The sequence below is a fragment of the Triplophysa dalaica genome, chromosome 14 (assembly GCF_015846415.1).
Source record: "Triplophysa dalaica isolate WHDGS20190420 chromosome 14, ASM1584641v1, whole genome shotgun sequence".
NCBI lineage: Eukaryota > Metazoa > Chordata > Actinopteri > Cypriniformes > Nemacheilidae > Triplophysa > Triplophysa dalaica.
In genome coordinates this window covers 337,501-350,971 of record NC_079555.1, presented here as the reverse complement: position 1 = coordinate 350,971, position 13,471 = coordinate 337,501, and the positions used below count along the sequence as shown (strand labels likewise).

At 40.5% G+C, this 13,471-nt stretch overlaps 2 protein-coding genes across 3 annotated transcripts in view; both read left to right on the top strand.

Annotated features, from left to right (window-relative positions):
* The first annotated feature begins 8,006 nt into the window (after window positions 1-8,006).
* Window positions 8,007-10,292, top strand: ctxn2 (cortexin 2). Of its 2 annotated transcripts, none has more exons than XR_008908865.1 (2): window positions 8,007-8,171; window positions 10,166-10,292. XR_008908865.1 is itself a non-coding variant. In XM_056766742.1 (2 exons), the coding sequence occupies exon 2, from the start codon at window positions 8,558-8,560 to the stop codon at window positions 8,801-8,803; it is 246 nt and encodes an 81-aa protein (XP_056622720.1). In that variant the 5' UTR covers window positions 8,007-8,171; window positions 8,512-8,557; the 3' UTR covers window positions 8,804-8,960. The 2 variants fall into 2 exon arrangements, 1 of the variants encoding a protein (XP_056622720.1); XM_056766742.1 differs by lacking the exon at window positions 10,166-10,292 and adding an exon at window positions 8,512-8,960.
* A 2,872-nt stretch (window positions 10,293-13,164) lies between these two features.
* Window positions 13,165-13,471, top strand: part of slc12a1 (solute carrier family 12 member 1) — an 11,196-nt gene continuing 10,889 nt past the window's right edge. Inside the window, exon 1 of the mRNA XM_056766158.1 lies at window positions 13,165-13,419. Within this exon, the coding sequence (XP_056622136.1) occupies window positions 13,177-13,419 (243 nt within the window). The 5' untranslated portion in view covers window positions 13,165-13,176. The remainder of the gene's footprint in view (window positions 13,420-13,471) is intronic.

Genomic DNA, 13,471 nt, shown 5'->3' with positions numbered 1-13,471 from the left:
GAAAGAGACACACATGAACACACTATGAAAGAGACACATGAACACACTATGAAAGAGACACACATGAACACACTATGAAAGAGACACACATGTACACACTATGAAAGAGACACACGTGTACACACTATGAAAGAGACACACATAACACACTATGAAAGAGACACACGTGAACACACTATGAAAGAGACACACGTGTACACACTATGAAAGAGACACACGTGTACACACTATGAAAGAGACACACGTGTACACACTATGAAAGAGACACACGTGTACACACTATGAAAGAGACACACATGAACACACTATGAAAGAGACACACGTGAACACACTATGAAAGAGACACACGTGTACACACTATGAAAGAGACACACGTGTACACACTATGAAAGAGACACACGTGTACACACTATGAAAGAGACACACATAAACACACTATGAAAGAGACACACGTGAACACACTATGAAAGAGACACACGTGTACACACTATGAAAGAGACACACATGTACACACTATGAAAGAGACACACATGTACACACTATGAAAGAGACACACGTGTACACACTATGAAAGAGACACACGTGTACACACTATGAAAGAGACACACGTGTACACACTATGAAAGAGACACACGTGTACACACTATGAAAGAGACACACGTGTACACACTATGAAAGAGACACACGTGTACACACTATGAAAGAGACACACATGAACACACTATGAAAGAGACACACGTGAACACACTATGAAAGAGACACACGTGTACACACTATGAAAGAGACACACGTGTACACACTATGAAAGAGACACACGTGTACACACTATGAAAGAGACACACATAAACACACTATGAAAGAGACACACGTGAACACACTATGAAAGAGACACACATGTACACACTATGAAAGAGACACATGAACACACTATGAAAGAGACACATGAACACACTATGAAAGAGACACACGTGTACACACTATGAAAGAGACACACATGAACACACTATGAAAGAGACACACATGAACACACTATGAAAGAGACACACGTGTACACACTATGAAAGAGACACACGTGTACACACTATGAAAGAGACACACATGAACACACTATGAAAGAGACACACGTGTACACACTATGAAAGAGACACACATGAACACACTATGAAAGAGACACACATGAACACACTATGAAAGAGACACACATGTACACACTATGAAAGAGACACACATGTACACACTATGAAAGAGACACACGTGTACACACTATGAAAGAGACACACGTGTACACACTATGAAAGAGACACACGTGTACACACTATGAAAGAGACACACGTGTACACACTATGAAAGAGACACACGTGTACACACTATGAAAGAGACACACATGAACACACTATGAAAGAGACACACGTGAACACACTATGAAAGAGACACACGTGTACACACTATGAAAGAGACACACGTGTACACACTATGAAAGAGACACACGTGTACACACTATGAAAGAGACACACGTGTACACACTATGAAAGAGACACACGTGTACACACTATGAAAGAGACACACATGAACACACTATGAAAGAGACACACGTGAACACACTATGAAAGAGACACACGTGTACACACTATGAAAGAGACACACGTGTACACACTATGAAAGAGACACACATAAACACACTATGAAAGAGACACACGTGAACACACTATGAAAGAGACACACGTGTACACACTATGAAAGAGACACACATGTACACACTATGAAAGAGACACACATGTACACACTATGAAAGAGACACACATGTACACACTATGAAAGAGACACACATGTACACACTATGAAAGAGACACACATGAACACACTATGAAAGAGACACACATGTACACACTATGAAAGAGACACACATAAACACACTATGAAAGAGACACACGTGTACACACTATGAAAGAGACACACGTGTACACACTATGAAAGAGACACACGTGTACACACTATGAAAGAGACACACATGAACACACTATGAAAGAGACACACGTGTACACACTATGAAAGAGACACACATGTACACACTATGAAAGAGACACATGAACACACTATGAAAGAGACACACATGTACACACTATGAAAGAGACACACATGAACACACTATGAAAGAGACACACATGAACACACTATGAAAGAGACACACATGTACACACTATGAAAGAGACACACGTGAACACACTATGAAAGAGACACACGTGTACACACTATGAAAGAGACACACGTGTACACACTATGAAAGAGACACACGTGTACACACTATGAAAGAGACACACATGTACACACTATGAAAGAGACACATGAACACACTATGAAAGAGACACACATGTACACACTATGAAAGAGACACACATGAACACACTATGAAAGAGACACATGTACACACTATGAAAGAGACACACATGAACACACTATGAAAGAGACACACATGTACACACTATGAAAGAGACACACATGAACACACTATGAAAGAGACACACATGTACACACTATGATAGAGACACACATGTACACACTATGAAAGAGACACACGTGAACACACTATGAAAGAGACACACGTGTACACACTATGAAAGAGACACACGTGTACACACTATGAAAGAGACACACGTGTACACACTATGAAAGAGACACACGTGTACACACTATGAAAGAGACACACGTGTACACACTATGAAAGAGACACACGTGTACACACTATGAAAGAGACACACGTGTACACACTATGAAAGAGACACACATGAACACACTATGAAAGAGACACACGTGAACACACTATGAAAGAGACACACGTGTACACACTATGAAAGAGACACACGTGTACACACTATGAAAGAGACACACGTGTACACACTATGAAAGAGACACACATAAACACACTATGAAAGAGACACACGTGAACACACTATGAAAGAGACACACATGTACACACTATGAAAGAGACACATGAACACACTATGAAAGAGACACATGAACACACTATGAAAGAGACACACGTGTACACACTATGAAAGAGACACACATGAACACACTATGAAAGAGACACACATGAACACACTATGAAAGAGACACACGTGTACACACTATGAAAGAGACACACGTGTACACACTATGAAAGAGACACACATGAACACACTATGAAAGAGACACACGTGTACACACTATGAAAGAGACACACATGAACACACTATGAAAGAGACACACATGAACACACTATGAAAGAGACACACATGTACACACTATGAAAGAGACACACATGTACACACTATGAAAGAGACACACGTGTACACACTATGAAAGAGACACACGTGTACACACTATGAAAGAGACACACGTGTACACACTATGAAAGAGACACACGTGTACACACTATGAAAGAGACACACGTGTACACACTATGAAAGAGACACACATGAACACACTATGAAAGAGACACACGTGAACACACTATGAAAGAGACACACGTGTACACACTATGAAAGAGACACACGTGTACACACTATGAAAGAGACACACGTGTACACACTATGAAAGAGACACACGTGTACACACTATGAAAGAGACACACGTGTACACACTATGAAAGAGACACACATGAACACACTATGAAAGAGACACACGTGAACACACTATGAAAGAGACACACGTGTACACACTATGAAAGAGACACACGTGTACACACTATGAAAGAGACACACATAAACACACTATGAAAGAGACACACGTGAACACACTATGAAAGAGACACACGTGTACACACTATGAAAGAGACACACATGTACACACTATGAAAGAGACACACATGTACACACTATGAAAGAGACACACATGTACACACTATGAAAGAGACACACATGTACACACTATGAAAGAGACACACATGAACACACTATGAAAGAGACACACATGTACACACTATGAAAGAGACACACATAAACACACTATGAAAGAGACACACGTGTACACACTATGAAAGAGACACACGTGTACACACTATGAAAGAGACACACGTGTACACACTATGAAAGAGACACACATGAACACACTATGAAAGAGACACACGTGTACACACTATGAAAGAGACACACATGTACACACTATGAAAGAGACACATGAACACACTATGAAAGAGACACACATGTACACACTATGAAAGAGACACACATGAACACACTATGAAAGAGACACACATGAACACACTATGAAAGAGACACACATGTACACACTATGAAAGAGACACACGTGAACACACTATGAAAGAGACACACGTGTACACACTATGAAAGAGACACACGTGTACACACTATGAAAGAGACACACGTGTACACACTATGAAAGAGACACACATGTACACACTATGAAAGAGACACATGAACACACTATGAAAGAGACACACATGTACACACTATGAAAGAGACACACATGAACACACTATGAAAGAGACACACATGAACACACTATGAAAGAGACACACATGTACACACTATGATAGAGACACACATGTACACACTATGAAAGAGACACACGTGAACACACTATGAAAGAGACACACGTGTACACACTATGAAAGAGACACACGTGTACACACTATGAAAGAGACACACGTGTACACACTATGAAAGAGACACACATGTACACACTATGAAAGAGACACATGAACACACTATGAAAGAGACACACATGTACACACTATGAAAGAGACACACATGAACACACTATGAAAGAGACACATGTACACACTATGAAAGAGACACACATGAACACACTATGAAAGAGACACATGTACACACTATGAAAGAGACACACGTGTACACACTATGAAAGAGACACACATGAACACACTATGAAAGAGACACACATGTACACACTATGAAAGAGACACACATGAACACACTATGAAAGAGACACACATGTACACACTATGAAAGAGACACACATGAACACACTATGAAAGAGACACACATGTACACACTATGATAGAGACACACATAAACACACTATGAAAGAGACACACGTGAACACACTATGAAAGAGACACACGTGTACACACTATGATAGAGACACACATGAACACACTATGAAAGAGACACACGTGTACACACTATGATAGAGACACACATAAACACACTATGAAAGAGACACACGTGAACACACTATGAAAGAGACACACATGTACACACTATGATGCTCCTCCTCTACACACAACCGTTGTAAACTCTACAGCCTGTAATGTGTGATGTATTATGAAAACAGATAGAGGGACTTTATTGATCCTGAAAGGTTTTCCTGGTAGATTCACCACCTTTATTAAGGTCAAGTTCAGTCACATGTAAAACTACATCCGTCTGTTCACACAGTTCAGAGGTCTTCCAGAATGTTTTATTCTCCATATTTTATGATGGTTATGAAAACTGAATGGAAAATAAATCAGTAAATGTTACCACAGCTACTTTCACTTCTGAATGTCTTTTTGTTTATAATATTAAACATAACTTCACTAAACTACATACAGTGTGTCTGAATATCTCAGAATGAATAAACAATATAAACTGCTTCCTGTTTTCTTCTGGAATACTACAAGGAGAACTGAAGGGGTTTAATATCAAAAAGCGTTAGGCTTCATTTCTGCAAAGAAAACATTTCTTTTGATTTGAGGATTGAAATAGAAAGTCTTGTTTTCACTCTTTTAACTGTCATTATAAACATCTCATCCGTCTCCATTAAACACTCTTCTCTGTCAATCTTCTGTCTGTACAGCAATATGATTCTAAACAGGTCAGACATGCAATGACAGATAAAGTCAACACATAAATTTTGTGAAATACACAGAATTGTCTCAGCAATGCTTGAGTCATTATTTGAGTCTCTGTACTTATGCTCATGTTCTGTTACTTTATTTTCTGTATAAGTGCCTTAAAAATATTGTGTTCACATTGAAGAACGCACATCTAGACAACAAAATTCCATAGATCTATCCTAGAAAACACATAGCAACACCTTAGCAACCACGCAGTGCTGCAAGGGAAATCTGGATCACCATAGCAACAGCTAACACAGTAAATGTCCCACAATTCACCAGTAATAATCCAGCGTGAGGCTGAGGAGAGTTCATATTTTTCTCTATGGTTGTGTTTCCAGTTCAGCTGCTGAAATAAACTTTACACACTTAAGCACCATTTTTATCTGCATCCATCAATCTGGTGTGATGATCGATGTGTGTAGGTTTAGATGATGTGTCTCGAAAAGTTGAGTTTAGAATGTAGTGGAACATGTGATGACACACTGACCCACTGACCTCAGATCAGCCACAGGTGATGACATCACAGCAACACACTTCTGAAGGAATGAAGACGGCAAGAGAGAGAGAGAGAGACAGAGAGAGAGAGAGAGACAGAGAGAGAGAGAGAGAGAGAGAGAGAGAGACAGAGACAGAGAGAGAGTGAGAGAGAGAGAGACAGAGAGAGACAGAGACAGAGAGAGAGACTGCATGTTTATATTTAATCTTGTGCTTTGGCAATGTAAATTTTCTTTTATCATGCCAATAAAGCTCCTTTGAATCTTGAATCTTGAATCTTGAGAGAGTGAGAGTGAGAGAGAGAGAGAGAGACAGAGAGAGAGTGAGAGAGAGAGAGATCTCATACATACTGGGAGAAAAGTCAAGAAGCTCAAACCTGCTGCAAGATATGTCAAGTCCTGCCACGACCAAAGAACAACCAGCACAACACAACACAACACTGACAGGACAACACACACAAACTGACACTGTCACCCTCATTGAGAACTTTAATTAAAACTCTTTTTCTGTTTATATTGAGATGTATATATATATAGATTTTTACTTATAGACTTTTAATTTTATTCTATCTTATTTTTTATCTTAATCTGTATTTCTGCATGTTTATATTTAATCTTGTGCTTTGGCAATGTACATTTTCTTTTATCATGACAATAAAGCTCCTTTGAATCTTGAATCTTGAATCTTGACAGAGAGAGAGAGAGAGAGAGAGAGAGACAGAGACAGAGACAGAGACAGAGACAGAGACAGAGAGACAGAGAGAGAGTGAGAGAGAGAGAGAGAGAGAGGGAGAGAGAGAGAGAGACAGAGACAGAGACAGAGACAGAGAGAGAGAGACAGAGAGAGAGTGAGAGAGAGAGAGAGAGAGAGAGAGAGAGAGAGAGAGAGAGAGAGAGAGAGAGAGAGAGAGACAGAGAGAGAGTGAGAGAGATCTCATACATACTGGGAGAAAAGTCAAGAAGCTCAAACCTGCTGCAAGATATGTCAAGTCCTGCCACGACCAAAGAACAACCAGCACAACACAACACAACACTGACAGGACAACACACACAAACTAACACTATCACCCTCATTGAGGACTTTAATTAAAACTGTTTTCCTGTTTATATTGAGATGTATATATATATATAGATTTTTACTTATAGACTTTTAATTTTATTCTATCTTATTTTTGATCTTAATCTGTATTTCTGCATGTTTATATTTAATCTTGTGCTTTGGCAATGTACATTTTCTTTTATCATGACAATAAAGCTCCTTTGAATCTTGAATCTTGAATCTTGACAGAGAGAGAGAGAGAGAGAGAGAGAGAGAGAGAGACAGAGACAGAGACAGAGACAGAGACAGAGAGACAGAGAGAGAGTGAGAGAGAGAGAGAGAGAGACAGACAGAGAGAGAGACAGAGAGACAGAGACAGAGACAGAGAGAGAGTGAGATAGAGAGAGAGAGAGAGAGACAGAGACAGAGACAGAGACAGAGACAGAGACAGAGACAGAGACAGAGACAGAGAGACAGAGACAGAGACAGAGAGAGAGTGAGAGAGAGAGAGAGAGAGTGAGAGAGAGAGAGAGAGAGAGAGAGAGATGCAGGGACAGAATGTTGAGGAAGCGCAGGCATCACACACACACACAGCAGTACTGTCAGAGTATCTCGAGTGGCAGGTTTTGTGAGCGTGTGTGCGCAGTGCCGCTCCCCGTCCAGCCTGCAGCTCAGTGTGTGTGTTTTGTTGAGGATGTGTGAAGTGGAGGCTGTGGACCTCACACGAGCTCTTCTGCAGTCATGAAGACACACTGAGCGCCAGCAACAGGTCTGACAGAATGACACACAAATGAAGGTGAGATGAGATTCAAACTGACACCTGCTGCTCATCGCTCTCTCTCTCTCTCTCTCTTTCATTACGTGACACATGTATGCATTTGTGAGCGTCTCTCTGTGCTCATGTGAACGTATGATGGTTGGAGCGACGGCTGCGATGCAACAGGTCCTGCTGTCATGTGTCTGCATGTACGAGCGCTTGATTCAGAAAGATCTCTGAGCTGCACAAGGCGTCTGTCATCAGATGTCACACACACGTCTTCACACGCTGACCCGTGCTGTCACATACTTACATCCCATGATCTCCTCCTCTACGTCACGTGATGTTGAGTGTTTGTTCTGGTGTGTGCCGTCCACAGGCGTCTGTCCATGCCACATTCATGATGACAGGGCTCACTGGGGAACATGTGTAGCGTTCACTACGATCACAGTCTGACGGCCATGAGCAGCAGTGACATCATGGCTCACTCTCTGAGTCTGGAGCAGAAGACTGCGTTCGCGTTCGTGGGCATGCTGCTGGTGTTTCTGGGGCTCTTGGTCATCAGGTGTTTCAGGATTCTGTTGGATCCGTACAGCAGTATGCCCTCATCCAGCTGGGGCGATGGACTCGAGGGGCTGGAGAAAGGGGCTTTTGAATACACCCTGACCTGAGACACGCCCCACAGTCACCACGCCCACCTGCTGGATGTACACTGTGAACACAGACGTCCGGCCCGCTCTCATGACCGTGTGCTCCGGAGTATGATGTCATCACATTTAGCCAATGAGCATCTCAGGGAAGATAGGCGAAGGAAATCAAGATGGCCGCCGTGTCTGGAATGAAGTCAACCCTTTCAGTGTCATGATTGATATTCTCTGAAGACATGTTGGCTCGCTTGAACTTAAGAGTTTCACCAACCCTGTGTTCAGAGCGCAGCCAGAGACAAACTCTACACACAGACACTAAAGTGTAGGACAAGCAGGACAACTCAAGTGTTTTCAGTAGAGCTGTCAAACGATTCATCGCATCCAGAACAACAGTTTGTCTGTGTAATGTGCATATCACCTTTGTGTTTATAAATACATACACATATATGCGTGTATTTAAGAAGCATATCAAATATTACAATTTCTAAATGTTTACATTATACAAATTATTGGTAAATATGAACAATTTACCTAAAAAAATAAATAAATATAAATATATACATTTAGGTGTATGATTTCATTTGTAAATGCAAAATGAATATGCACAATACACGGACACATATGATATCAACACCAACTTTTATCATGGGTGTGATTAATTATATGTTTTCATTGCGTCCAGATGTTATAAAAAGTTTAAAGTCATTTATTTTCATGTGTTCAAGACCGATGAAGAACTTTTCAGACTATAGACACGACACAAGCGACATCACCGCTGTGCACACAAAAATATAAAATGTCAAATGATGTGTATTGCAGGAAAAATGCCAGAAAACAAGTACACTATCGTACAATGTTGGTGTTTTCATAAATGATTATTCATATATTCTATCATTTTTACTCATCCTCATGTCGTGTCAAACCTGTATGAGTTTCTCTCTTCTTCACAACACAACAGAAGATATTTAGAAGAATGTTGATTATCAAACAACACTGAACTCCATTGACTTCCATTGTGCGAATACAAAACCACTGAGACATTTCTCAAAATATCTTCTTTAGTGTTCCACTGAAGAAAGACTCACATTCAGATTAACAAACACGTGAGAGTAAAGAAAAGAGGAGGAATCCCCGTGTGGTGTAGAGTTTGTCTCTGGTCCTCCGTGTTTGTTTCTGGACATGTGAGGTCTCGTGTGTGTGTGTTTAGTGCCTCTGAAACACAATCACTCACTGCATCCTCTGCATTCACTCTCACTGTGATGGAGGAAGGGTGTGTCACCATGACAACAGCATCCTGCTGGATACTAACAGAAATTCATCTGCAGTGTTCTAGTGATGTTGATCTGCCTTACTGTTATTCACACTGAATTTCGTGCCTTCATTTAGCAGCGCTAGACCATCTCCTGACAGAATGCACATGTGTGATGATGATGATGATGATGAAGATCACTGCTCTCGGTGTGCGTCTGATGAACGTGGATCTCTGTGACGGTTCTGTGTTCATCTGCTGGAATAAAACTCAACTCTGAACTGTTAATATTCGGTGCGAATTCCTTTCATTAAATCTGAAGTTAAACAGGATGTTCAGTATAATGAAGTGCTTTGATATGGAGAGATGTGTGTTCATTCTCTACACTACTGATCAAATGTTTACAACCTGAAATGACTTTTATGAATGTTTTGTTCTGAATGCTTGAAACGAGTTATGTGGAGACAAATAAAATGGTGTAAACATAATTTATAAAGCAACGATTGTATTTAAATATTATATATATGTTTTTTATGTTTATAGATTTTTTACCACTCATAACTTCACAAATAATAACAAACAATATTCACATAATTTAAAACAAACAACCAACAAAAAGATAAATTAATCAAGGAAAACCGACAAGAAAATAAATAAATACATATATATAATAAAATGAATGACTTGGACAGAATAATGAAGTATATCAGTCAGGGCTCAGAATAGATATGAACTCTGGATTCTGAGAGTGCAAAAAATCTAAATATTGAGAAACTTGTCGTTGAAGTTGTGAATCAGAGGCACTGTGGCAGGACATCCACTCACAAAAATAAAGTTTGTATATATTTAAGGTAGGAAATTGACAAAATATCTTCATGGAACATGATCTTTACTTCATATCCTAATGATTTTTGAAGGAAAAATCAATCCTTTTGACCTATACAATGTATTTTTGTCTTTTACTAAAATTGTTCCCATGTTACTTAAGACTGGCTTTGTGATCCAGGGTCACATATGACAAAAGAACATTGTTTATTGTTTAGTAGCAACATTCTTCTTTAAGTTAAGATCTGTATATTTATTTGAAGAAGGAGTCAACTTACAGTACAGTAGAGTTTTTTCTTTAAAAATGAGAATCTGTTCATCGTGTCACACAGCGCTCTTGTCCTGGATGAGACGGGTCTGTAACCATAGCAACTGCATTACGCCCGTCCTGTTCTACTATTGTGTCTGTCTCCATGTAGACGGCTTATTATAATCACAGTGATGCCGACTGCTGCCAGAGAGTCTAGAAACAGTGAGCGTGCAGACACACCAGAGTGAATGAAATGAAATTCTGTACTTAAGAATCTTTTTGGCTACTTTGTAGTTGTACTGTGTATAAAAGATATTAGCAACTTTTACTCTCTACTTCACTATATTTTTAAACAAGTGTGTGTTCTCTTTACTCCACTATATGTGTAATGACTGATGCAATCAAACATGACATTCTGCATGGCACCTATCTTTTCTGCAGCAGTTTATTTTTGCTACAGAAGAATTAATATTGACATTTACAGAGCATTGACGGTACAATAATCTTGTGTATTTTGCTAAAGCTGGTCAACATGGCTTCTTTATGTGAATATGAGTGCAGTATCAGGTGTCAATCGCTGGCGGTTTATATGTGAAATGAGGACATAACTGCAGCCAGCGATGAGGCCAAATCCAGCATGTCCAGTGAAAAAAGGCTTTCACTTTTTAATTTTACTAAACATTCATTAATTTATCTGTTACATCGAGAGACCTTTTGGAAGGAGTTTGGTTTAATGAGCAGGGGCGGTCTCTGATGCAAAATCGGCCCACATCTGCCCAAGCGTTCATTCCGGCCCACCGGGAAAAGTTCAGGTACTCCAGATGACCAGCCCACTCCTGGTAACGGCCATTCTGGACTTTGACAGAATGTCCATCGGTCCGTCTGCCCTGCTTGTGAGCACTTGAGCTTAAAAGAGACTTGGGTGTCTGTAATAGATGTGGGTTATGGTGTCGGCCATGATTTTGTTTCAGTTTTGAGATGTCCAGTCTTATTATGATTTAAGAAAATAAATGCGATCGCTCTCCTCACGAATCAACTTGTCCCTTCAGTGTTGAAGACTAATGCTGCTTTAAGCCACATTCAGTATGAGTAAAACCCTCAAGAACTGTTCAGATCAGATCCTCACAGACTTTACTGAAGATATTTTGGAATGGGTGACTCATAAATTGTAACGGAGTCCTTTTCGCTGCAAGGTCTCTGTACTTTTACACAAGTGTGGTTCTCAGGGACTCTTTACACCTCTGACACACACACACACACACACACACACACAACACACACGTGTGCAGGTATGTCATTATGTGGGGGGGGGGGTGAATATGAACACTGAACATCTCATGCTTTAACAATAGCAGTTCACGAGGTCAAACCTCAAATCTGATCGACATATATTTACCTCAGTGTGTAAATATCATGAGGATAGCTGAAGGTCATAGGTCACAGACCACACCCACATCTCACCGATAGAAAGCCAGAGCGGCATTCAGCACACAACCTTTCTTATAAACCTCACCCAAGCGAAACGTTTCCAAGGTCGCCTGTGGTTTTCAGGCTGATGTGATCAAAGCGTTTGACATTCCACACTTCATGAGTCCAGTGTGTGTGTTCACAGGTAATAAGGAAGCTTTTCTGTAATGTGTCAAAAGAGCCCTGAGCAAGTTCCCATTAAAGCTGGCTTTCCATTAACTTCATCATCACCATCATCATCATCACACACTTACAACACAACAGCGTTTGTTTCTCATCATGTGTGTGGATTTATGTCTCTCAAACTCTCATCCTGACACACCAACCAATACCCATGTCTTAACTATCATGAACGCTCAAACGGATCTCGCTCTTATTTTGTAATATTAATAACCGTGACCCGAGTCTTTATCTGCTGTTAAGAGTTTATGGCCTGTTAATTTTTAAACACTTTGATGGAGCAAGGACGTTTTCACCCCCCCAGCACAACACCACCGTCAGGTGTATTTCGCTGCTTTTACAGACAAACCAATGAGCGTCCAGCTGTAAACTCCAGCCGCCTATAAAGAGTCCCACAATCACATGCACCCAACATTCATCTCACACATGGAGAATCCAGCATTTGCCAGATCTAAAGATGATCCTCCACTGTATGAGGAGACGTCATTCTCCGGCAACGGCTTCAGTAACGGTGACCATCGGCCCGTCCGTCCGTCTGTGGTCAGTGCGTTTGGTCATGACACTTTGGATCGGGTGCCCAATATCGACTTCTATCGTAACGCGGCGAGCATCAGCGGACACAGAGCTGTGAGACCGTCTCTACAGGAGCTTCACGATGTCTTTCACAAGGTCAATCCAACTCAACACACACAACATTTAACACATTTCTGTATGAAAATGA